This window comes from Talpa occidentalis, unplaced genomic scaffold, assembly GCF_014898055.3.
Source record: "Talpa occidentalis isolate TD23 unplaced genomic scaffold, MPIMG_talOcc4v2.1 talOcc4.6, whole genome shotgun sequence".
NCBI classification, from domain to species: Eukaryota; Metazoa; Chordata; class Mammalia; order Eulipotyphla; family Talpidae; genus Talpa; species Talpa occidentalis.
The window spans coordinates 64,890,853-64,918,841 of NW_023604972.1; the positions used below are offsets into that span (position 1 = coordinate 64,890,853).

Genomic DNA, 27,989 nt, shown 5'->3' on the forward strand with positions numbered 1-27,989 from the left:
CTCGTGCTGCAGAGGCTGCAGACTGCTTCACAGTGCAGTGCTTAACCCTGGTGCCACTAGGAAGTTCTGTATTTGATTATTTTGAGATTATGAATGTGATTATTTCTATAAATTTCCCCCTTTTTTTGTATTTTAACATATTTTTGTAGATTGATTTTGGAACCTGCCATTTTACTGCATTCATTTATTGTTGCTAATAACTTTTTGGTAGCATTTTTAGAGTTTTCTATATATACATCATAGTATCTACAATTACAATAGTTTCACTTTTTACAACTGAATTCCTTTGCTTCCTGTTGTAGTCTGATTGCGCTAGTCAAAACATCCAATGCTAAATCAAACAGAAGTGTTGACAGTAGACAACCTAATCTTGTTCCTATTCTTAAAAGGAAGATTTTAGTTTTCACCATTAAGTACCACTATCGTTTCTTCTATTCCCATTATATTTAGAATTTTTTTTAAATGTTTATTTATATAAGCACTGGCTATAGTCAGAAGCACGGGAGGGTGAGAGAATCCACCAGAGGCAGAGCAGGGAGCAGAAGAGGCAGACCGACAAAGTACACTGCTGAGGGGAGCAGTGGGCACGGCAGGAGAGGTCTGCGGCCATGTGGGACCCTCGCCGGAGCCGGGAATCAAACCAGCCATGCAGAGGCTGCGGGCAACTTTGCAGCCCAGTGCTCAATCACTGCGCAACTGGAGAGGCCCTTGAATTTTATTATAAATGAGCAGTGGATCTTATCAAGTGATGTCTTGGCATCTATTTGCATTTTGATTTTTAGTTTTCCTTTTTGTTAACATAACTTACTACTTTGATTTATTTATGTATATTAAACCATCCTTGCATCCCTTGGATAAAGACCACTTGAACATGATGTACAGTCCTTATACTATATCATTGAATTTGATTTGTCAGTATATTCTTAAAGATTTTCACATCAACATCATGTATATTAGCTTGTAACTTTTTTCTTGTGTTATTATGTAATTTCAGCATTAAAATAACATTAGTATCAGTAAATGGATTAGTGAGCATTTCCAATTCTTGGAATTCTAGTAAAAAATTGAGCAACATGGGCATAAGTTCTTCTCTAAAGATTTGATAGGATTCATTTGTAAATTTAAAATTTATTGCTATTTCAATTTTCAGGACTTTTTGTTTTATTGCTATTTCAATTTTCAGGGCTTTGGCTTATTTAATCAACTCTTCTGTTTCTTCTGGTTTCACCTTGGTAAATTATATTATTCTAAAAATGTGCCCATTTCTTAAATGTTATCAATTTACTAGTATATTGTGTTCATAGTAATTGGTACATAGTGTTCATAGTAATCACTTTGGATCCTTTTCATTTCTATGCCATCTGTGGTAATCTCCCCTTTTTCATTTGTGATTCTATTTACTAATATTTTCCCTCTTTGTTAACCTAACTAGACAGATTACCTGTTTTGTTTATCTTCTTGATGAATCTTCTCTTATTTTTATGGATTTTACTGTGTTTTTTTCATCTCTATATCATGTATTTCTACCCTTACTTTCATCATTTCTTTCCTTCTACTAACTTTAGGTCTTGATTGTCCCTCTATTTCAAGTTGCTTTAGCTGTAAAATTAAGTTTTTTGGTATTTTTCTTGCTTCTTAATGGGGGCTTGTATTGTAATTATCTCCCATCTTTGTTTTTGTTGCAACTCATAAATTCTCATAGTTGTTTTCTCACTTTCATTAGTATTGAGGTATTTTTGATTTCTGCTTTTTTTCTTTAATGCAATATCTACTGAGCAGCCTAGAGCTTAGTTTCCATGAACTTATGGTCTTTCCTGTTCTTTTATAGTTGATTGCTACCCTTTGGGCACATGGTTACAGTAGTTGATATGATTTTTATCTTTGTAATTTGACTTGTGTCTTAACATGTCATCTGTTCATGAAAGTGTTCTATGTGCACTTGAAAAAAAAATGTACACACAGTGGGTTGGGGGTGAAGTGTTCTATAGTTTTCTGATAGCCCCTTTAAACTCACTCCTCATTTAAGGGAAATATTTCCTGATGTATTCTGTCTTGTTGATTTGTAAAGTTGTATTTGGATAATTAAAATCCTCTAATATGATTCTGTTGTTGGAAATATTTCTTTTCAGTTCTACTAACAATTGCTGTGTACCTTGGTGCTCAGGCAGTTATGAGTGTTCATTCCTCTTGTTGTACTAGGCTTCACTCAATATTAATGCCCATTTCTATCTCTTATTGACCTTTTAAACAGGATTTCTATTTTATCTGATATAAGTATAGCAGTTCTTGACTGGTTTTGATTGCCATTTGCTTGTAAGATTGTCTTCTGTGAGTGTGCCATTTGCTTGTAAGATTGTCTTCTGTCTGGGGTAAAGATACAACACTATGAAGCTATCCACAGCCACTGCAGCATGAGTTCAATTCCCCGGCCATAGAGGTGACCCACATGGCACAGCAGACCTTTCCTGTCTTGCCTGCTGCTCCTATCAGCAGTGTATTTCACTACATCTGCCTGTTCTGCTCCCCACTCTGTCTCTGGTGAATCCTCTCACCCCCTGCATCTCTGGCCTGAACCCCAGCTCTTGTGTACATAAATAAATCTTTAAAAAAAAGAGAGAGAGATTGTCTTCTGGCCTTTAACTCTGAGTCTGTGCTTGTTTCTGATGGTAGTTTCCTGTAAATAACAGAAGGTTATACTAGGATTTAAAATACATTCAGCCTCTCTATATCTTTTTGCTGGAGAATTTAGGTGAATATTGAAATTCAACTTCTTAGTGCCAGTTTGTTTTTTAATTATTTTGTCTTTGTCTTTTTATATTTTGACATTTTCATTTTATGTTTTGTTTCCTTGTCTTATGTTACTCCTATTGATTTTTATTTGAAGAGCTGAGGTTAGTATATAATTGACTACTTATGTGGCCTTTTGGATGACCTAGTCTTAAGCTCATTCTGAAAGGTCATACTGCATTCTTCCCCTCTACATTATATAATTTAGGCTTCTGTTACCTCTATATTTATTGTTCTGTGACTTCACAATTTTTGTTTTTCATAGAAGCTCTTTATTCTCCTTTCAATCTTAAATTACAGTTTTGTGGGATCAAATATTCTAGACTTAAAATCTTTGAGTACCTCAAATATCTTCTGCTATTCCCTTTGTGCCTGTATGATAAACAGTGAAAAGCCCAAAGACAGTCTAGTAGATATTCCCTAATAGGTTACTCTTTCTTTCTCTCAAGGCATTTTATATTCTGTATTTGTCATTGCTTTCAACAGTTTAATTATAATGTGTTTGGGGTATGTCATTCTGTTATTATTTTATTTGGAACTCTGAACCTCTTGGATCAAGATGTCTGAACTTTTTCCACAGTTGGAAGTGGCTTTCAGCAATTATTTCCTTAAATAAAATCTTTATGTTGTTCTCTTTCTATTCTCTAAGAATCCTTTGATATATATGTTTGTTGTCTTTAGGTTATCTCAGAAAATTCTGACACTATTTTTATTTTTTTTATTATTTCTCTTTGTTGTTCTATATGTGTTCACCACTGTACTTTCAAATTCATTAATTTTCTCCATTACCTATTTCTGTTAAAGCCCTCTATTGTATCACTTCTCGGCCTTTTGGCTAAGATCAAGTGTAAAGCCCTCTATTGTATTTTTTAATTAATTATAGTATTTATTTTTTTTAAAGATTTATTTATTTATACAAGCACTGGGTGAGAGGGTGAGAAAATTCACCAGAGCCAGAGCAGGGAGCAGAACAGGCAGACCGACGAAATACACTGCTGAGGGGAGCAGCAGGCGTGGCAGGAGAGGTCTGCGTGCCATGTGGGACCCTCGCCTGTGGCCTGGGATCGAACCGGTGCAGCAGAGGCTGCGGGCAGCTTCGCAGCCCAGCGCTCAACCGCTGTGCCTCCAGGGGAGGCCCTAAGCTATAGTATTTAAAGTCCATTAGTTCTACTTGTAACAGCTTCATATTTGCTCAGTAATAATTCCATTCTTGTTTTTCATTACCTTAATTCAGCAAACACGTTATAACTGTTACCTTAAACTGCTCATCAGACATATTCCTCAGTTCTGCTGGACTGAGACTTCTCTAGAGATTGTTGTTGTTTTATTTTGGGGGGAGGGGATTTATTTTTTTGCTCTACCATTTGTGCTATATTCATCTGTATCTTCATTTTTAGTTTTTATGAGCTACAATATGGAGTTTTTTTATATTATCATAATAAATTTGCAATATACCCCAGCTACAAAAAGCTGTGTGTAATCCTAGGTTTTCTACCCAGGCTCTTTACTTTTATATCATTTCACAGACCAATGCTTTTGTACCTGTTCAGATAGCTGGAACACTAATGTCAGTAAAAAATAATAAGTAGAATGGAACTGGGTCAGTGGGGCACTGAAAGATCACTTCCCCTGAGCATTAAGGATTCAAGCTTCTATAGTACTTCATGTACCTGAGTTGTACACTGGACATTCAATTAGCCTCTCTGTTAGACCAACTTCTGAGCTAAAATGTCTCATGTTAGCCTCAAACTCCAATGGTTGAATAACAGATGTACTGTTGGACAAGGACTACAGTTGAAACAGGGTCACAAGCCAGGGATAGTTCCCTTTGCTTTCTGAATACATAGTGTTACCATAGGTTCTTGCTCTTGTTACTAAGATCTAGATGTTTGAGTTCTGGTTAGTAAAAGCATTCAATTGTTAGATTGGATTTTGCTCTGGGTGAGAGGAAGGTGGGTGGGTCAAGTATTAATATCTCAGACACCTAATAACAGCCTCTTCAATGAGTTCACACATGCAATCTGATCTGGTTCTCCCTACTGGTTAGGTTTCCAAAGGATCTAGCTTAGGAAACTTCGATTCAAGCCATCAATCATTACTCTGCACTGTTATTATCATATGCCTCAAGTGGCGCACCTCCTATACTGCATGTCAACTCCATGCACACCCTTCTCCAGAGTATTGACCAATTTTTAAAGTCTCTGATGTGGGCACCTTCCCTTGAGTTAATAACAGCAAAGGTACTTGATACAGCAGCCCCCTTCCCTCTTCTGTATTGTACTACCTTATATTGAACGCAAACCAGTATGACCAAGCTTTATTTTGTATCATTGTTCCTGATATACACAGAAGTTATCAGGGATTGTTGACTTTGTTTTGTAGTAATCTTGTTGTGAATATGTGGAGGAACTGAGTATAGCAACTTCATCCAACTGCTATTTTGCAGGACACCTTAATATTCACTTCAATTAAACCATGTGAACTGACAAATACTTAACTCACTAACCTCTGGAGACTCAGGTAAATGTTCATTTTGAAACTTAAAGATTTTATACAAACCAAAAATGTAAACCAATTTGTTATACTATTAGCTCTAAATCACACATTCTTTATGTTAAGTAATGCTGGCAGTATCATCCTCAAATCACTGTGAGCTTGGAAAGTAATTAGCAAATAAAATAAAACTTCACTGATGCATACTCAGCATGGAGCTTCATTATTTTAAGTAAATGTTGTAATATAACGTGGAGAAGAATTACTTAGCTGCCACTCACATTGAAAACTAAATTAGTGAAGTGGGGAATACACAACTCCCTCTCCATGTATGGTCCATAATTCAGTAAACAAAGAGAATCTATGAAGAATTAAAAAATCCTAAGTACATCCATTCAAACACTAATGGACGGCTTTAAAGTGGAACAGCACACTGGTAGTTTCTAGCAAATTATGATTAGGAAATATATCAGTGTGCTATTCCAACTGCAAACTTGTCTTGTGAAATCCACTAGGAAGAGTAGATTTCCAATGCCTGACTTGGACCTTTAAAAAAAAGAGAGAAAATAAATTTAATAATTCAAAATGTTATACAAAAGGTACAGTTGTTTATCACTTTAGGGTTTTCAGTGTTTAAGCTTTCCTATTAGAAGTTAATCCTGGGGTATCCTGTACAGCAGCTGAAAGAGCAAAATCAACAATTAACTTTTAAGCAAAAGGAACTCATCTTCTCTTAGCCACCAAGCTTGTAACCCTTGGGTTTCCTGGAACAGAACCTGAAAGAGCAAAATCAAAATATGAGCAGTTAACTTTCAATTAAAAGGAGTAATCTACTTACTTATGTTAGCCACTCTGGGACAGAAGCTGAAAGAGCAATTCAACATCAAAGCACAGATTCCACCTCCCCCACCCTGAGGAAAAGCAACAACACAGTTATGAAAACCTGATAAAGTTACATCATACACCATGTAGATTGCTTTTCACAAGGGATCTTCTTCAGTAGGAAATAGAATCTTAGAATCTTGTCTTACACCAGCAATCAAACAAATCCAGAATTTAAATGGCAGACATGCCCAAAACAAATTGTGTAGACAAAATTCACAGCAGCAAATCATTTTAGACTCAGACAAAATCTTTTTAATTTTTCTGACCCAGACATTGCACAAATTCAAATTATCTCCAATAATTCATTAAGGCTACCAGTAATGACCAGTTACTACTCAAGGCTTTTTTTTCTCTTACTGCCCAGCCAGACATTTGTTAATTTAAACACCACTGCTCCATTGTTGACTTGCAAAGCCCCTCAGGCAGAGATCAAAATCAAAACCAAAGTCAAAGAACATATCACTGAAGAACCATTATTGCCTAAAGAAATGCTAATCAGACCTTTAAAACAGCAGAGATCACAAACTAAAGTCCAAAGTCCCAGCAACTTAACTTTAGCTAACAAAAGATGCCAAAAGCAGAAAGCAAAAATCATACTAGAAGACCAAAAGAACAAAAACTTCTGAGTTTCAGAGAAGACTGCCAGTGGCCTCAGACACCATCTTTGTGTTACAGAGCAACCCTGATATGAAATGGGTTGCCTAACTATGGGTCTTCACCCATGTGCTTAAAAGGGACTTATTAATACTCAACTGCAGGCACATACAAAAGGTTAATAAAGGGTTTATTTACAAAAGAAGGGGAAATGAAGAAATGAATAACTCAGGGAGAAAAGGAGGGAGATAAGTTTGTGAATGCATACTACCAGTTCCATTGACCTGGAATCCCAATGGCACCCCGAGAGCTGGTGAAGAGGCAAGAATCATGATGTTAGGGGGAAAGGATGTCCTGATCTAATTCCCATACAGGCTTTGTGGACTCCACCCCCACTTCAAACCAAAGCCATCAAGACATTGGGAAAGACAAATCCCATCACCACCAAAGGGAGAGTTGCTGGGACCTGAGGGTGGAGGCTTTAAGCAGCCAGGTTTGTTATAAAAACCAGACATATGGGCCTTGGGGGCTCTCTCGCCTCTTGGCCTCATAGCTCGCGGCTTGCAGCCAGCTCTCAGAGTGCCATTTGGGATTCCAGATCAGTGGAACAGGTAGGACGCATTTAAGACTTTATCTCCCACTTTTCTCCCTAAGTTGTACATTTCCTCATTTCACTGTCCCTTGTGAATAAATCTTTTATTAACCTTTTGTGTGTGCTTGCAATGGAGTATTAGGTCTCTTTTAAGAGCACGGGTAAGGACCCACAGTCAAGCAACCAGTTTTATATTGGGGCTGCTCTGTAACAATGAAGCCAAAAGAGAGACCCCCAAGGCCCACATGTCTGGTTTTGTACCAAACCTAGCTGCTTAACTCCACCCTCAGGTCACAGCAACCTCCCTTTGGTGATGATGGGATCTGTAGTTCCCAGTGTCTTGATGGCTTTGGTCTGGAGTGGGGGTGGAGTCCATAAAACCTGTATGGAGTTTACTCATTACATCTTTCCCCCTAACATTTGCTCTGGCCACATGATCCAACATATACAATCTTTTGAGAAAAACTGCTAAACAGAAATTTTCCACAAAATCAAACCTCTTAGCAAGTGACTATAAAAAAATTGCACACATAAACACAGAATTTCCATGAGGTGCAAGCCAGTTTTTTCAACAGCAAATTTACACATATCTGAAACACACTAGAAAAACAAAAAAACACATTTGCACTCATGGTAGCCAGTGCCATGAGGAAGCCAAATTTCCCTATGGGGCTGACTAAGCATGGATGGCTCCATTCCATCTGGATCACCAAGCTGTTAGAGGGCAGGGAGGAGGGCACCCCTGAACCTGCCTGCTCTCAATAGACTCTGCCATCTACCGCATCAAGACAAAACATATAGACCTTTAATGGAAAAGAACTAGTCTGCAATACAGAAAAGACAAAGAATATAGTTTCCAAATTAAGCATCCAAAGGCCAGAAAGCCTGCCACAAGTCTAAAGTACCTTCTGGCCAGGACCCATAGAACAGGGTCAGAAACAGACAAGCATGGGAGGAAAAGAGCAAAATCAAAATCAAGATAAAAGCTGCCATTGCTAACCTTCCCATGGGTCTCTCACCCACATCTGTTCCAACCAATCCAGAACCAAGAAACAAGTACAGTTTCTTCACATGTCATTCTCTTCTCCCTGAGTTTCCTTGGTCTCCCTCTTGTTCTCCATCCTGCTTCCTTCTTACTCCACCCTCCATGATCTCCTCCTCCCTCCTCAACTCCACCCTCCTTTGGGTGGAGCAGGGAACCTGGAACCTCCCCTTTTCCTGGGAAACACCCTGTTACAATTAGAGATTAAGAATACCTAAATTTTATCAATTTTGGTGAGAATATTACACAATTCTTCAGAGTTGTTTTTATAATTAAGTAATATAATGAATTTTCAGCAGGTGTTAATCATCAGTTCAAGGAAGAACCACATATCTACCCATCCATTTGGTTAATTTCTTGATTTTTTAAAATTAATATTCACATAGGGAAACTAAGCCCACTCTTAATATCATCTCAAAAGACTGATTAAAGAGATGTTTAGAGGAGAGAGTTGGGATCAATATGGTGGCCAGGAAACACTGCGAGTAAGTTCTCCCATTAAAAAATAAAAAAAAGTTAATAGGGAGGAAAAGCGGCAGGTCCCTGCAAGAACTGGGACATGGGAGATAAACGGGTGACTCTGGCAAGCTGCCTGAAGAAGAAAGTTGCCATAAAAGAGGACTGAGAAGAGAGGAAAGCTCAGAACCCTGCTACCCTCCCCCACCAACAAAGGTGGCATTTTCCCACCAACAGAAAGGAGGGGGAAAAAAAAAAGAACAAACTACAGATCAAGTGGGACAGTGAGTAGAAAGGCATTATTTCAGGCACTGCACCCCGTAAACGAGAACTGTGGAGAACCATGTGGGAATTGCCACGGAGGTGAGCAAAAGGCTCCAGGTGCCATTAGAGTTAGATAAGGACTCCCCCCAGACCTACAAATAGCCCAAGGCCAGCCGGTAAGCTTGTGCAGAAAAGCAGCATGCTAGAAAAGCATACTCGGATTGCAACTGCCCAGGTGTCCGCATCTGCAACCTAGGTTTGTGGGGAGATGTACAGGTGCCCTCACTGAGGTGAAAGTCCCTCACTGAGTAATCAGAAACCAGGTACTCAAATATGGGAGCAAGGTGCAAAAGGCAACATTTCTGCAAATACTGAACTGGGCTACAGCCCATGTCCTGCATCTAAGGGTTCAGAACTGAGACCTGGGGCACAAAATTCGGGGTGTGGGAGCCCCACTGAGACACAGGGCAAGTTAGGGTAATTAGGCAGTTTTAGGGACACTATAGGAGGGGACCTCGGAGAATTGAGGAAGGCTTCAGAGATAAGGGCAGCAAGAGGAATGTAACTAATTCCACCTGGAAAAACAAACACCCCAGGACCAAGGACAACATTGTTAACACTGGCCTTGGTTTCCTTCAGGTGATAAAGAGAGGTAGAGATTGGGGAAATGGAGAATGGTTTAATTTATGGACAAATTAGAAGGGCAGCTGTTTAGCTTCAATGCAGGATGCTCATCCAGAGGACTGGGCCATAAAGATAAAGAAGCAACAAATGGGGAAAGACAAACCTGTTAGATAAGGCATGTGAAGATCCCCCGCTCAGTAGCAAATTAAGTGAAACAGCCAAGAACTAACCAATCACAAAGAGACTGGTGGAGCTTTAGAATAATTAGGGAAAGAAGGTATATATTCCCTGAGACACGACTCCACTTTGGCTTCCTTGTCCCTCCCAGGCCTGGTTCCCTGGCCTGGGAGTCCCACTTTATTTCTGTTCTTTTTCTCCTCAATAAACTTTTTCTTTCTCTAAACAAAGCTGCCTCTTCTTGCTTGCTTGCGAAGTTCCTGCTGCGGCTTTGTGAGACACCAACCCGTGGGGGTCTAGTGGCTGGGGCTCAGCGCTGCCCCTGCAGCCTGGGGTCTGTTCCTGGCTGGGAGACTAGACCTGACAATTCTGGTATCACCACAACAGCGGGGCACAGGGAAGACACAGCACCTCCATGCCACCCACACTCTGTTCCCCAGAACCATGGGGGGAAAAGCAGTTCTGGAAGGATACTAGGAAAGATCTCTGGTGCCAAGTAGCCACCAGAACAAAATCACCAACATTCTGATAGTTGGAAACCAGGGATCCCAAAAACACCCTCAGGCTCTGAGAGAGTGTGGGCCACGCAAACAGGATTAAGAAGGGAAATAAGGCATGGACAAGACCCCATTCTGGAACTGAGAGCCAGGAGCAGGATCCCGGGCATGGGACACACCATAGCAGTGGGTACTGCACAGGGTGACAGACAGCGTTTTGGATCTGATAGCCCTGGAACTGAGACCCAGAGTGCAGAATTCAGGGCGCGGGATCCATACAGCTGTGGGCACAGCACTGGGTGAACACGGAGCAGACAAAGCACCCAGCTTGAATGATAGCCCCTGTGTTGAGGTGCTCCCCTTCACCCCCCTCCATTTATCAGAGAACCACTGGGAAAAAGCACAGTTCAGCAAGTACAGGTCTCTGGTGCCACCTCATGACCAGAACAAAATCATCAATTAGCTGATTCCCTGTTGGAACTGAGTAAATACAGAGGGAGGGAACATAAGGGTTAGTGCCCAACAACAGAGCATCAACACCCTGGTGGAGTTTGGCCTACCCTTGCTGGTCTCCGTCTGGTAAACAGTTTCCAGCACCCCTAAAGGAGCACTCCAAAGACATGCCGCCAACACCAGTGGCACAACAGCCCAATGCATAGAACTAATTAGAAAGCAAACAACAGGGAAAAGAAAAAATATAAATAGCCAAGCAAGCCCGCGGGAGGAGGACACACCACAAAAAGAAATACAGTCACCAGAGCTCAACAATGACATGGAATAACTTTTAGGCCTATGAGACAGAAAATTAATGATCATCATGATTAAAAAGAAGAAAGAAAATGAAAAGGAAAAAAAAAAAAAAACGACTTGAGACAAATAATCACTGAACTGAAGAACGAAATTGAGACCATAAGAAAGGAAAGAAAAGAAACTCAGGAGATTAAAAGATTACTAGAGGAGATAAAGAACTCTGGGAAAAGCAAGGAAAACAGAATCAATGAAAAGGAAGAATGGATCAGTACTATCAAAAATACAGACATAAAAAAGCCAAAAGAGAAAAGGAGAGAAAAGTGCAAATGAAGCAGTATGAGGATACTCCTAGACAATTATAAGAGTCCATGAAGAAAAGACTGGACTAATGAGGAGCTCCAAGAAGAAATTAAAAAATACCTTGAGTTGAACGACAAGGAGGACACCACTTTCCAGAATGTATGGGATGCAGCAAAAGCAATAATAAAAGGAAAATATATAGCAATAGAGGCTCACATCAAGAAACAAGAAAGAAATCAAAGAAATAACCTAATCTCACATCTCAAAGAGCTATATAAAGAACAACCAAAAAACCCTAAAGTCAGTAGAAGAAAGGAAATAATAAAAATCAAAGCAGCAATAAACAATATAGAAATTGAAAAAACAATCCAAAAGATCAATGAAAGCAAAAGTTGGTTCTTTGAAAAAATAAACAAAATAGACAAACCTCTAGGTAGGCTCACAAAGAAAAAATGGGAGAAAACACATATAAATAGGATTATAAATGAAAGAGGAGCAATCACAAGACTCAGTAGAAATCAAAAGAATCATCAGAGATTACAATGTACACTTATATGCAAACAAATTCAACAACTTAGAAGAGATGGACAAATTCCTAGAACGATAGGATTATCCAAAGCTGGACAAAGAAGAAATAGAGCAACTAAATAGACCAATTACAAGCAATGAAATTGAGGCAGTAATCAAAGCATTCCCCAAAAAACAAAAGCCCAGACCCAGGCGACTTCACAAATGAATTCCACCAAATGCTCAGCAGTGAATTAGTGCCTTCCTACACAAACTCTTTCAAAAAATTGAAAAAGAAGGAATACTACCAAATACATTCTAGGAAGCCAACATTATACTAATACCAAAACCAAACAAAGACAGCACAAAAAAGGAAAATTACAGGTCAATCACCCTAATGAACACTGATGCAAAAATCCTCAACAAAATCCTTGCCAACAGAATCCAACAGTGCATCACAGGGATAGTAAACCACAATCAACTGGGATTCATCCCAGGGGCACACAGATGGTTCAACATTTGAAAATCAATCAGTGTAATCCAACATATCAACAACAAAAAAAATAATAAAAACCACATGATCCTATCAATAGATGCTGAGAAAGCATTGGACAAAGTCCAACATCCATTTATGATGAAGGCCCTTGAAATTGTCGGGATAGAAAGAACATACCTTAACACAATAAAAGCCATTGATAAAAGCCATATAAGACAACCCCACTGCCAATATTATTCTCAATGGCAAAAAGCTGAAGGCCTTTCCTTTAAAATCAGGAAAAAGACAAGTTGTCCTCTCTCACCACTACTCTTCAATATAATACTGGAGGTCCTAGCCAGGGCAATAACACAAGAGAAAGACATACAAGGAATCCAAATAGGGAAAGAAGAAGTAAAACTATCACCATTTGCAGACAATATGATAATATAATGGAGAACCCTAAGAACTCTACAGAAAAACTACTCAAAATAATCAACCAGTTCAGTAAAGTAGCAGGATACAAAATCGACATGCAAAAATCAGTAGCCTTCCTATACACAATCAATCTGAAGAAGAAGAAATCAAGAAAACCATCCCTTTCATAATTGAAACCAAAAAAAAAAATCAAATACTTGGGAATAAACCTAAAAAAAGAGGTAAGGGCCTCCCCTGCTGGCACAGCGGTTGAGTGCTGGGCTGCCACGCTGCCCTGCAGTGCCTGTTCGTTCCCTGGCTACCGGCAAGGGTCCTACCAAAAAAAAAAAAAAGAGGTAAAAGACCTATACAAAGAAAATTATGAAACACTGTTAAAAGAAATTGAAGAAGACACAAAGAAATGGAAAGAAATCACCTGCTCATGATTGGAAGAATTAACATTATTAAAATGGCCATCCTCCCAAAAGCAATATACAGAAAATGACTTCTTCAAAGATATAGGGCAAACACTGATGAAATTCATATGGAACCACAAAAAACCATGAATAACCAAAGCCCTACTGATGAAAACAAAGGAGAAAGAAGATATCACATTTCCAAACTTCAAGCTATACTATAAAGCCATAATAATTAAAACAGTTTGGTATTGGAACAAAAACAGACACATAGCACATAGGTGAGGACCCACAGTCAGGCAACCCATTTTATATCAGGGCTGCCCTGTAACAGTGACACCAAACACAAAGGGAGGGACTCTAAGTAAATGTACATTCTCAAATGCATGGTCAAAAATTTTACAAAGGGATTCCACAAGGATTATGGAGTTGCCTTAACACCTAAAAAAAAATTCAAAAAAAAAAAAAAAATGCAAACCCTGTGCCAGGCAGAGTGACCTAGTTTCCAAGTAAATTGGAAGGAACTTTCATCATCCAGAAGGAACTTTCAACTTCCCCATAGTTCAGGTAGTGTAGAAAGTTGTGACAGGCCAACCTGATCAGTTTCCTTATATTTTTTTTTATTTTTTTTTATATATTAAATTTTATTTTTATATTCCCCCATACAATTGCAAACGCCCCATTCTGACCCCAATCCTTCCCCTCCCGCCCCCCACCCCCAAAAAGTGTCTCTGGTTCATAGTTTTTTGTTGATTTTGATTTTCACTTTCTTATATTCATTTTCCTGGACCCTTATTTAAGTTTTCTAGATTCCTGCTATGAGTGAGACCATCCGGTATTTTTCTTTTTCTTTTTGGCTTATTTCGCTGAGCATGATCCCTTCCAGCGCCATCCATGTTGCTGCAAATTGCATGTGTTTATCTTTTTTGAATGCTGAGTAATATTCCATGGTATATATGTACCACATCTTCTTGATCCAGTCATCTATTTTTGGGCATTTGGGTTGTTTCCAAAGCTTAGCTATTGTAAACAGTGCTGCTATAAACATAGGGGTGCAGGTGCTCTTTGGAATTGATGTTTCTGTGTCCTTTGGGTAAATACCTAGGAGTGGAATTGCTGGATCATATGGAAGCTCTATGTTTAGTAGGTCCAGAAATCTCCACACAGCTCTCCATAGTGGTTGGACCAGTTTGCACTCCCACCAACAGTGCAGAAGAGTTCCTTTTTCTCCACATCCTCGCCAACATTTGTTGTTGCTAGTTTTTTTAATATGTGCCATTCTCACTGGTGTGAGATGGTATCTCATGGTAGTTTTGATTTGCATTTCCCTGATTACAAGTGATGTTGAACATTTTTTCATATGTCTGTTGGCCATTTGCATTTCCTCTTCAGAGAAGTTTCTTTTTAGCTCTTCTGCCCATTTTTTGACTGGATTATTTTCTTTGTTGTTGCTGAGTCTCATCAGCTCTTTGCAGATTTTTGTGATCAGTCCTTTATCATTAGTGTTGGGTGCAAAAATGTTCTCCCAGTTGGTGGGGTTTCTCTTTGTTTTTGTTATTGTCTCTTTTGCTGTGCAGAAGCTCTTTAATTTGATGTAGTCCCAGCTGTTTATCTTTGTCTTCACTATCACTGCTTTGGGTGATGTGTCTGTAAAGATGTCTTTGATGTGCAAATCCTGTAGTGTTTCGCCTATATTTCCTTCTATGTATTTTATGGTTTCAGGTCTTATGTCTAGTTCTTTATCATTCTCAATGGTGAAAAGCTGAAAGCAATTCCATTAAGATCTGGAACAAGACAAGGATGTCCACTCTCACCACTGCTTTTCAATATAATACTGGAAGTCCTAGCCAGAGCAAGAAGACAAGAGAAAGACATCCAAGGAATCCAAATAGGAAAAGAAGAAGTCAAACTATCACTATTTGCAGATGATATGATAATATACATAGAGAACCCCAAAATCTCCACAGAAAAACTAATTCAACTCATCAATCAATTCAATAAAGTGGCAGGATACAAAATCAACATGCAAAAGTCAGTAGCCTTCCTATACACAAACAATAAATCTGAAGAAGAAGAAATCAAAAAAACCACCCCTTTTATTATCGAAACAAAAAAAATCAAATATTTGGGAATAAATCTAACAAAAGAGGTAAAGGACCTATACAAAGAAAACTATAAAACACTGTTAAAAGAAATAGAAGAAGACACAAAGAAATGGAAAGACATCCCCTGCTCATGGATTGGAAGAATAAACATTATTAAAATGGCCATCCTACCAAAAGCAATATACAGATTCAATGCTATTCCAATCAAAATCTCAATGGCATTCTTCAAAGAAATAGAACAATTATTGATGAAATTCATATGGAATCACCAAAAAGCCCCGAATAGCCAAAGCTCTACTGAAAAAAAAAGAAGGAAATGGAGGTATCACACTCCCAGACTTCAGACTATACTACAAAGCCATAATCATCAAAACTGCATGGTATTGGAACAAGAACAGACATACAGACCAATGGAATCAAATAGAAAATCCAGAAATAAACCCACAGATTTATGGTCAACTAATCTTTGACAAAGGAGCAAAGACTATGCATTGGAGCAAAGAAAGTTTGTTCAATAAATGGTGCTGGGAAAACTGGGTTGCTACATGCAAAAGAATGAAGCTTGACCACTACCTCACACCATACACAAATATTTTTTTTTATTTTAATATTCCCCATACAATTGCAACCCTGATTTTGACCCCAATCCCTCCTTTCCCCCGCCCCCCAAAGAGTGTCTCTGGTTCATAGTTGTTTGTTGATTTTGATTTTTTCCTTTCTTATAGTTATTCTTTTTCCTGGTCCCTTATTTAGGTTTTCTAGATTCCTGTTATGAGTGAGACCATCCTGTATTTTTGTTTTTCTTTCTGGGTTATTTCGCTGAGCATGATCCCTTCCAGCTCCATCCATGTTGCTGCAAATTGCATGTGTTTATCTTTTTTGAATGCTAAGTAATATTCCATGGTATATATGTACCACATCTTCTTGATCCAGTCATCTATTTTTGGGCATTTGGGTTGTTTCCAAAGCTTAGCTATTGTAAATTCTGCTGCTATAAACATAGGGGTGCAGGTGCTCTTTGGAATTAATGTTTCTGTGTCCTTTGGGTAAATATGTAGGAGTGGAATTGCAAAGATCAACAGCTGGGACTACATCAAATTAAAGAGCTTCTGCACAGCAAAAGAGACAATAACCAAAACAAAGAGAAACCCCACTGACTGGGAGAACATTTTTGCACCCAACACTAATGATAAAGGACTGATCATAAAAATCTACAAAGAGCTGAGGAGACTCAACAAAAGCAAAGAAAATAATCCAGTCAAAAAATGGGCAGAAGAGCTAAAAAGAAACTTCTCCGAAGAGGAAATACAAATGGCCACCAGGCATATGAAAAAATGTTCAATGTCACTTGCAATCAGGGAAATGCAAATCAAAACTACAATGAGATACCATCTCATACCAGTGAGAATGGTACATATTAAAAAAACTAGCAACAACAAATGTTGGGGAGGCTGTAGAGAGAAAGGAATTCTCCTGCACTGCTGGTGGGAGTGCAAACTGGTCCAACCACTATGGAAAGCTGTGTGGAGATTCCTCAACTTACTAAAGACAGAGCTTCCATATGATCCAGTTTCCTTATATTAATGCTTTGTTGACGATTGCTCTGACCTGACCCAATTGGATCCACACTTGTACCTTAGGCCAGAAAGATTAGTCCATGTTGTGCATGGCCACTGCTGCCCTCAGTCACCACTACTACCCAGCCATCATTGCGACCCCCAAAGGATGACTTGCAGCTTCCTAATATCCCAGCCAACTCTCCTGAGGCCCCATGCCTGCCAGTGCCTGAACCGCACCCCCCACCTTCCCATTGGCCAAGGCCCCTGCTCTGTGGCTACAACTTCCCCTCCCAGAGAGCTGAGGGCCCCTGTCATTAACATCACACTAGGCCTATTTGGATAAGCCTCAGGCTTTCATAAACCTCCATTAAAGAAACTTTCTTTTGGGTCCCCTGGTTGGTGGCACAGCAGTTGAGCACTGGGCTGCGAAGCTGCCCACAGCCTTTGCAGCTCTGGTTCAACCCCTGGCTGCTGGTGAGGGTCCCACATGGTGCGCAGACCTCTCCTGCTGTGCTCACTGCTGTCCTCAGCAGGGTACTTCGTCAGTCTACCTGTTCTGTTCCCAGCTCTGGCTCTGGTGAATTCTCTCACCCTCCCACACTTCTAACTGTACCCAGTGCTTGTATAAATAAATAGATAGATAGATAGATAGATAGATAGATAGATAGATAGATAGATAGATAGATAAGTATTTTTAAAAATAAATAAATAAAGACGCTTTCTTTTGTCTCAGGATCACACACTGACATCTGTTCAGCCTTTTATTGCATTCAAATATGAAAACCCCAGACTTGCCAAAAGCCTCAGTTACTCTCTGACTTTGGGGAGACTCTTGCTGTGAATCTAGCCACTTTTCAGGTGTATGCTTCTGCAGTACTTGATGACCTCTGCTTAGCTAGTGAAAGCCAAGTGGCCTGCTGGTATGTTTAGGCTCATGTAACTCTTAAAAATCATTGTATAAGGTCCTCTAGAGAAAGGCTCAAATATGCAACTACTTAGCATTCCACATCACAAAAGGCCTTGTATGTTTTGTCTTGATGCAGTAGATGGCAAAAACTACTTAGAACAGGCAGGTTTAGGGGTTCTGGGGTTCCCTCTCCCTGTCCTTAACAGATTTGGTGACTCTGGCAGGACAGAGCCATCCATGGTCATTCAGCATTATGGGGAAAGGTGGCTTCCCCATGTCACTGGCTACCATCAGCACAAATGTGGTTTTTGATTTTTCTAGTGTGTGTGTTTCAGATATGTGTATATTTGCTGTTGAAAAACTGGCTTGGGCCTTGTAAAAACTCTGTGTGTACAAGTACAATTTGTAGTCACTTGCTGACACGTTTGATTTTGTGAAAATTGTTCTATGTAGCAATTTTCTGGAAAGATGTCACAGGTTGCACCATGTGGCCAGATCAAAGATGGTATATAAGGCTGAATCCTAGGACAAGTTAGGGATAATTAGGCAGCATCAAGGGCTGTACCAGGACTTCAGGAGAGTTAAGGAAGCCTCCAGAGATAAGGGCCACAAATTCCAAAGGGGACTAATCAAACAGGGCAATGAAGGGCAATGAAGATAGAAAGATAAGGGCTGGGACACAGAAACTTACTTCTGGGCACAGAGATATTTAGGCAGTGAGTGAGACCACTGAGAACTAACCAATCATAAAGAGCCTGGTGGAGCTTTAGAATAATTAGGGGGAAAAGGTGTATATTCCCTGAGACACGACTCCACTTTGGCTTCCTTGGCACTCCCTGGCCTGGAGTCCCTCTTTATTTCTGTTCCTTTGCTCCTCAATAAACTTCTTCTTTCTCTAAACAAACCTGCCTCTTCTTGCTTGCTTGCCTGAGTGTCTGTGAAGTTCCTGCGGCGGCTTCATGAGACACCAACCTGTGGTGGTCTAGTGGCTGGGATTCAGCGCTGCCCCTGCAGCCTGGGATCCGTTCCTGGCTGGGAGACTAGGTCTGAATACCTACAATTCTGGTATCAAGGCCACTTGGAGCGATTCTCAGAAACTCAAACGGTTTTTGTTTTTTTGGTCTCCTACTGAGATTTCTGCTTGTGGCATCTTTTGGTGGCTAAATTTAAGTTGCTGGGACTTTGACTTTTGTTTGAGATGTCTGCTGTCTTATAGGTCTATTTAACATCTGGAATCCTCAGACTTTTTAGATAAGTAAGCAGAGAGAAGCAAACTTTGTTCAAGGAAGTAAAAATAAAGTTTGTTTGGAGGAAAAAGAAGAAAAGCAAAAGATGCCTCATTATCCTACTTTGTTGACTGGCTCTTACTCCTACTCAATAATCACTGGGTTAATGAGGAATAAAAAGAGGAAATAAAAAAATCCTCAAGGCAAATGATAATGAACACACAACCTTTCAAAATGTATGGGACAGAGTAAAAGTACTTCTAGGAGGGAAATATAAAGTAATACAGGCCCACATTAAGAACCTATAATGAACCCAAACAACCTTGTTGTGAATCTCAAGAAACTAGAAAGAAAAGAACAACAACAAAAAAAAAATCCAAAGGCCAGAAGAGGAAGGAAATAATAGAAGTTAGAGTGGAAATAAATAAAGTAGAAATTAAAAAAAAGTTCCAAAGATCAATGAAACACAAATGATGATTCTTTGAAAAGATAAACAAATAGACAAAACTTAAGCTAGGTTCACTAAGAAAAACAGGAGAAAGCTGAAATAAATATGATCGAAAATCAAAGAGAAAATGTAACAACAGACACCGTAAAAATTCAGGATATGAGAGATTACCACAGATAGTAATGTGCAAACAAATTCAACCACCTACAGAAATGCACAGATTCTTAAAATTATGCAATCATCAAAGACTGAACATGGAACAAAGAAAACCTGAACAAACCATCACAAGTAGGAAATAGAAAAGTAACCAAACTCCCCAAAACACAAACATCTAGGACCAGATGGTTTCAACTGTGAGTTCTACCAAACTTTCATACATGAACTAATATTGATCCTGCTTAGACTCTTTCCAAAAACTAGAGAGAAGTAGTTCTAAACACGTTTTTTGAGAGAAGAAGTTCTAAACACAATCTCTGTCACAAACACAGAATCAAAATTCAATAAAATCTTAGCAAACTGAATCCAATAATGCAATAAAAGGTATTAAACACCATGACCAAGTGGGATTTATACCAGGAAAATAAGCACAGTTCAACATCTGAAAATCAACCAATATAGCATGCCACACTACATCAACAAAAAGAAATTATATCAAAAGATGTTGAAAAGCATTTGATAAGAGTCAGCATTCATTTATGATGAAAACCCTTGAGAAAATAAGGGATTATAAGAGAACATAATTAAGGTAATATATGACAAAACCACAGTTACTACAGTTCTTGCTGGTAAAAATCTGAAAGCCTTACCTCTAAAATCTGTTACAAGACAAGAATGTCTACTCTCGCTGCTTTTCAGCATAGTATTAGAAGTCCTAGCTAGGGCAATTATAAGAGAACATAATAAAAGGAATCCAAATTGGGAAAGAAGTAAATCTATCATTATTTGTGAAGACATGATAACACACATATGCAAAGAACCCCAAGACTCCATAGAAAAATGTATTGAAGTTACAAATCAGTTCAGCATAGTGGCAGTATACAAAATCAACATATTAAAAAAATCAGTTGCATTGTTTATATAAAAATAATGAACAAGAAGAAGAAGAAATCATTTACAATCTCACTAAAAAAATTAAATACCTGGGAATAAATCTAACAAATGAGTTTAAGGACGTATACATGGAAAATTATAAAACACTGTTAAAAGAAAGAAAAGAAAACACAAAGAAATATAAATATATAGCCTGCTCATGTGGAAAAAGGATCAAAACTGTCAAATTGGCCATATTACCTAAAGCAATTTATATCCAATTCTAGCCCAATAAAAATCCCAGTGGCATTGTTCAAAGAAGTGGAACAAAGGTTACTGAAACTCATATGAAACCACAAAAAAAACCTCAATAGCCAAATCTCTCCTGACTAAAAAGGGAGAAAATTGATGTATCACAATTCCAGAATTCAAACTACACTATAAACACATAATACTTAAAACTACATGGTACTGAAACAAAAATATACACATAGACCATGGAACAGAATTAAGAGCCCTGAAATAAAACACACATGTACAAAGAATACACAATAAAGGAACAAAGTATGTACACTGGAACATTGAAGCTTCTGTCACATGCAAAAGAATAAAACTATGGGGGCCTCCTTGGTGGTGCAAGGGTTTGAGACACAGCAATGTGAAGCTCTCTGCAGCCGCTGCAGTACCAGGTCAGTCCCCGACAGGGAGGTGACCCACATGGCACAGCAGACCTCTCCTGGCTCGCCTACTGCTTCCCTCAGCAGTGTATTTCAGTCAGTCTACCTGTTCTGTATCCTGCTCTGTTTCTGGCAAATCCTCTCACCACCACCCCCACACACACCTGTATCCCAGTTCTTGTGTGCATAAATTAATAAATCTTTAAAAAAAAAAAAAAGAGGGCCTCCCCTGTGGCACAGCAGGTTGAGCACAGAGTTGTGAAGCTGTCTGTAGCCTCTGCAGCATGGGTTCGATTCCCAGCCAGCCAGGGAGAAACCCACATGGTGCAGCAGACCTCACGTGTCTCGCCCACTGCTGCCCTTAGCAGTGTTTCCCGTCGTTCTGTCTGTTCTACAACTCACTCTGTCTCTTGAGAATTCTCTTGCCCTTCCACACCTCTTGCCTGTACTCCAGTTCTTGTATACATAAATAAATACATATTTAAAAAAAATCAGGTCCCTTTAAAAAAAATAAAACTAGGCCATTACCTTACACTGTATATGAAAATGAACTCAAAATTGATAAAAGACTTGGATGTATGACCTGAAACTACAGTATACATAGAAGAAACATATAGGAAATACACTCCTTAACATAAACCTCAGAAAATTTTTCTATGGACTCATCTCCAGGAGAAAGGGAAATAAACAACTGGAACTAAATTTAAGTAAAAACTAAAACTCCTGTACGGAGAAAGAGAAAGTGACCAAAACAAAGAGACACATTACTGAATGGGAGAAACTACTTGAGGACAATATATCAGATAAAGGATTGATTTCAAAGATCTACAAAGAGCTTATACAACTTAACAAAAAGAAAACAATCTAACCAAAAAATGGGCAGAAGATCTAAACAGACACTTCTCCCAAGAAGACATTCAGATGGCAAACAGGCATGTGAAAATATACTCATTATGATGTATGATCAAGGAAATGCAAATCAAAACCACAATGAGATACCACCTCACACCTGTGAGAATGACTCATATCAAAAAGACCAGAAACAGCAAGCATTTTTGAAGGTTTGGAGAAAAGGGGCCCTTTCTACATTATTAAATAAATTTAGATTGGCCCAACACCCCTGTAAAGCAGTATGGAGGTGTATCAAAACATTAAAAATGTATCTGCCACAGGACCCAGCAATTCCACTTCTAGGAATCTATCTAAATAATACAAAAACACCAATTCAAAAGGAAACTTGCACTCCCATGTTCTTTGCAGCACTGTTTATGATAGCCAAGCTATGGGAACAACCTAAGTACCCCAAAACAGATGAGTAGATCAAGAAGATATGGCATATAAACACAATGGAAAACTACTCAGTGCTCTAAACAGATCTAGTCAATAGGATATGCATTATACTTACAAAGTGAGGTTTATAGTATGCCGGCCCTAGAGTGCTGTCACTATCAGCTGGAAAATGTTTTTTTATACTTCCATCCTCCTTTATATCATAACCATATGACTGTCCACAAGAAGGAATTGAAGGAACTTCAAATCTTCTGGAGATTGTAAGTGCCCTTGAAATTTTCTGTAGGAAAACATTTATGTATTTATTCAAAGGGAAAGGCAAGGGTATAAGGAATAAAGAACAAATAATATAATTTTCTAAAAGATAGCTATTAAATTTTAAGTTAATGAGTTTCATAAAAAAACCCAAAAATATCTGTTTTATAATAGTAATTTAACAGAGTGAATTCAAGTCTCAAAGTATAAGCAAAGATACTATTATTAGAGTAACCTTATGAAGCAAGTATTCTCTCTCACTTGTCTCACTTCTCTTGCTTTATAAGTGAAGTATCGTAAATTCCAAAAACAGGCCTCCATTCCTATAGTTCAAAGTGGTTCCTTATGCCTGTATTTCCAGGCAAATACAACCTTAATTTTTCTGAAACAATTCCTGACTTTACCCTTCCCAGTTAATAACTTTTCTCCATTCTACCAGTCCACTGTATAAATATCCTATTTTGCAGACTATGCACAAGGAAAATTTCTAATTTCTATGACATAATACAAAATTAAAATATAAAACTAAATTTATGATAACAGCTAAGTTATGCGATATATATGTGTAAGAAGTTGCATACATATATGAATTTAATACTAAGAGGAGTCATGCAAAAATTCACAAGATATCATTGTCAAATTGAGGCACTTTAGTGTAATTATTCTAGTTCCAAAATTTCCTTTAGTGTAAAATATATAATAATTATGTAAAAACAGGAAGGAATACCACATAATAGAAATGTCAGTATAAAATCTATCAAATAAAATACTGGCATTTAAATTATTTGGAAAACTGAAAAATTATTTATTAAAATTGTCAATCATCTATAGATTCCAATTAAACAAATAAATGTGGGCCTCTGGTGTCCTAAGAGTTCAGTCTCAGCACTATCACTGCTATGACCTGAGTTCAATCCCTGACTAGGGAGCTAACCCACATATGGCACAACAGACCTCTCCTGTCTCACCCGCTGCACCCCTTTGCAGTGTATGTAAATAAATATGCTTGGTCTGCTCCCCACTCTGTCTCTGATGAATCCTCACCCCCAACACCTCTGGTCTACATACCAGTTCTTCTACTCAAAAATAAAATTTAAATAAATAAATGTTATACTTGAATGCACACATGCTTGACATAAACATGATGTAAACATACTATCACTGCAAAATTTTTGTTATCATTAGAGACAATTATTACATAATTTTAGTAGTACTTATGAGCTTGATTACCAAAGTTAAAATGGCTTCCCCTTCATTCACCACTTTTAAAGATTAATTACCCTAGAAATATGACTATACAACTGAGGCAACCAAAAGGGGAGGTGAAAGGGGAAGAACTAAGTAGGAAGGGAACACAATGGACTATGGTGAGGGACTTTAGTGTCCTGTTAGTGGGTGTGATATGGCAACAATACCGAAGAGATCCTGTGCTTCTAAATTATAAGCAATGAAGCTGATTTTTTTAATATGTTGATTTTGTATACTGCCACTATGCTGAACTGATTTATAACTTCAATACATTTTTCTGTGGAGTCTTGGGGTTCTTTACATATGTATGTTATCATGTCTTCCACAAATAATGATAGGTTTACTTCTTTCCCAATTTGGATTCCTTTTATTATGTTCTCTTATAATTGCCCTAGCTAGGACTTCTAATACTATGCTGAAAAGTAGTGCATCTGTGTTATTATTTTCCTCAAGTGTACCTGTGTTATTATTCAAGACTGATCACATACTAAGACACAAGACAAACATCAACAACTTCATAGGGATAGAAATCGTAACAATTATCTTCTCTCACCATAAAGGTACTAAACGACAAATTAACTACAGAAAGAAAACAAGGAAAAAGTTTAATACATGGAGACCAAGTGATACACTATTCAACAACCAATGGGTTAATGAGGAAATGAAAGGATAAATTTAAAAATATCTCAAGGAACATGACAATGAAGACAAAACCTTTCAGAATATATGGGACATAGCTAAAGCAGTTCTAAGAATGAATTATTAGAGTAACACAGGCCCACATTTAAGAAATTAGAAAGAGCACAAACAACTTTGTCCCTAATATCAAGGAACTAGAGAAAGAACCAAAAATCAGGCAATAATCATTACAATAGAAAGAAATAAAATAGCAAACAAAAAATACAGCCCAAAAGATCAATGAAACCAAAAGTCAGTTCTTCCAAAAACTACAGAACAGGCAAACCTTTAGCCAGGCTCTCTTAGAGAGGGGAGAAAACTCAAAACATAGGATCAAAATGAAAGACAAGTTATAACTGATACTGCAGTAATTCAGCAGATAATAAGTGATTACTATAAACATTTATGCAAACAAGTTCAACAACCAAAAAAAGTAGAGATTCTTAGAATTAAATAATCATAACATAATAGAGAAAAGAAAACTTGAAGGAAAAAAAAAGATTACAAACAAGGAAATTGAAACAGTAATCAAAACTCACACAACACCTGATGGATTCACAAGTTAGTTCTACCAAACCTTCAAACACAAAATAACCTCTATCATTCAAACTCATTTATGAAGCCAATATTACACAAATACCAAAACTGACCAAAGAACACAAAGAAAGAAAACTACAGACCAATCTCCAAAACAAATACAGATTCTAAATTCCTCAATAAAATCTTAGCAAACCAAATCCAAGAATGCATTACAAAGATTATACGCCATGATCAAGTGGGACTTATGCCAGAAACACAAGGATGGTTCAACATTGAAAATCAATCTAATACACCATATCAACAAAAAGAAAAGTAAAAACCATGATTATTCAATAGAAACTAAGAAGCATGATTAGATTCAGAATCTTTTATGATGAAAACCCTTGAAAAATGAGGAATAAATGGAATGTATCTTAACATTATAAAAGCCATATATTGCAAACCCAAACAGCTACTATCATTCTCCATGCTGAAAAACTGAAAACCTATCACTAAGATCTGGTATAAGACAAGGATGTCTACTCTTACCACCACTGTTAAACATAGTATTAGAAGTCCCAGCTAGAGCAATTAGCCAAGAGAAAGTAATAAAAGGAATACAAATTGGGAAAGAATAAGTAAAGCTAAATTATTTTTAGATGATATGATAATATACCTACAGAACTCCAAAGATACCACAGAAAAATGAATCGAAACAATAAAACTAGTTCAGCAAAGTGGAAGGCTACAAAATCAACACAAATAAATGATTTATCTTCCTATATACAAATAATGAACTAGAAGAAGAAATTAAGAAAGCCATCCCATTTATAATCTCATTGAAAAAAAAAATACATCGGAATAAATCTAACAAAAGAAGTGAAGGCTATATACAAAGAAAACTACAAAACATTTTTAAAAGAAATAGAAGACATTAAGGACTAGAAAGATAATTCTACAATATTGTTAAAATTGCCAACTACCACAAAAGTTTATAGATTCAATGCAATCTCAATAAAAATCTCAGAAGAGGCATCCCTGGTGGCACAAGTGTTTAAGCACAACACCCTGGGAAGCTATCAGCATCCTCTGCAGCACGAGTTCAATTCCTGGCCAACCAGGGAGCTACCCACATAGTGCAGCAGATCACTCCTGTCTTGTCAGCTGCTCCCCTCAGCAGTGTATTTCAGTCAGTCTGCCTGTTCTGTTCCCCATTCTGTCTCTGGTGAATCCTCTCATCCCCTGCACCTCTGGCTTATACCCCAGTTCTTACATGCAGACGGCCAACAGACTTATGAAAAATGCTCATCATTACTTATTTTCAAGGAAATACAAAGCAAAACCACAATGAGAAGCCATCTCACATCTACACCATATCAAAAAAAAAACTGCAAACAACAAGTGTTGCAAGGGCATGGAGAAAAAGGAACCCTGTTACACTTTTGGTTGGGTATAGACTGGTCCTGTCCCTAAGGAAAGAAGTTAAGAGATGCCTCTAAAGAATAAAAATGGATTTAATATTCAACCCAAAATCCCACACCTTGGTATCTATCCAAAGAACAAAAAAAAAAATTATTTGAAAGAAAACCTGCACTCCCATGTTTATAGCAGCACTCTTTATAATAGCCAAGATATGGAAACAACATAAATGTCCTAGAAAAGATGAGTGGGTCAAGAAGATGTGCTACATATACACAATGGAATACTACTCAGCAACCAAAAAAGATAATAAACTTATTCCATTTGTGGCAACATGGATGGAACTAAAAGGGATTACTTCAAGTGAAGCAAGTCAGGAAAAGAGATAAATAACAAAAGTTTTCAATTATATGTGGAATCTAGAGAAACAAGACAAAGACCTACTATAATACTGATCCTTGAAAGCAGACAAAGATTGAGACATTTAGGAGGGGGAAGTAGAAAAGGTGGGGGAGAGTCAAGAACAAGTGGGGAGCAGGGTGCAAGGAGTGTGGAGAAGGACTGTGGACAATTTGGTGCTTAGAAAACTATAGTGACCACACCTGATGGGAGAAATCCCACAGTATCAAATAATAAACAAGGGTGTTTAAAAAACAATAAATAAATGAAAGAAAAATTTCATATGGCCTTTAATTACATGATCATCAATTTAGAATCTGTCACATTTCATCGTGCAGCAGTAGTTTTACATATGTGTATATCTAGCTAGCTAGCTAGCTAGCTATCTCCCATCTAAATTTTATTGTTTTTACTTAATTAGGGAACAATGCTTTAAGTTTCATTTTAATGTTACTTAAAACAGAAATTCACATATGTATATGAAAACCATCCAGATTTTTATTTTTAACCTCTCTTACTTTCTCTTCACCATAGACATTGAAAGTGACTATAAATTTATCAAAAGCAAAAATTAAGTTAGATGCCAAAACAGTTAAAAAATAAAGTTCTTAAAATTGAGTATTCATTTAATAACTAATTAACTACAATATGGATACTAATAAACCTGCTCATTTTATAGGTCCCTTTAAAAGTATTTGATATTACATAAAATACTAGTATTTTATATTTTACTTTAATTAATAATGTCATTAGAAGAAAAACTTAAAATACCAACATACTGATTGAAGATGTTCTTTTGTCTCTAGCACTTTTCTGTTCATGGTACCTAATGGTCCAAGATAAGGTTGATCATAGCTTGCTGGTCCTGGACTATCTGAAATAAACTTCTGAAAACGTATCTCCCGATTTTGTAGACTATGGCCTCCTTTTACATTATACTAAATTGGAAAGAAA

General features: G+C 37.8%; 1 protein-coding gene and 1 pseudogene across 2 annotated transcripts in view; one reads left to right on the plus strand and one right to left on the minus strand.

Annotated features, from left to right (window-relative positions):
• STPG2 (sperm tail PG-rich repeat containing 2) overlaps window positions 1–27,989 on the minus strand; it is a 422,672-nt gene that overhangs the window by 347,748 nt on the left and 46,935 nt on the right. For both annotated transcript variants that reach the window (XM_054688086.1, XM_054688085.1), the window contains exons 3-4: window positions 27,815–27,973; window positions 22,633–22,797 (exon numbers count right to left, since the gene is read on the minus strand). In XM_054688086.1, the coding sequence (XP_054544061.1) occupies window positions 22,633–22,797; window positions 27,815–27,973 (324 nt within the window). The remainder of the gene's footprint in view (window positions 1–22,632; window positions 22,798–27,814; window positions 27,974–27,989) is intronic.
• On the plus strand, window positions 3,603–3,745 carry LOC119230268 (U2 spliceosomal RNA; annotated as a pseudogene).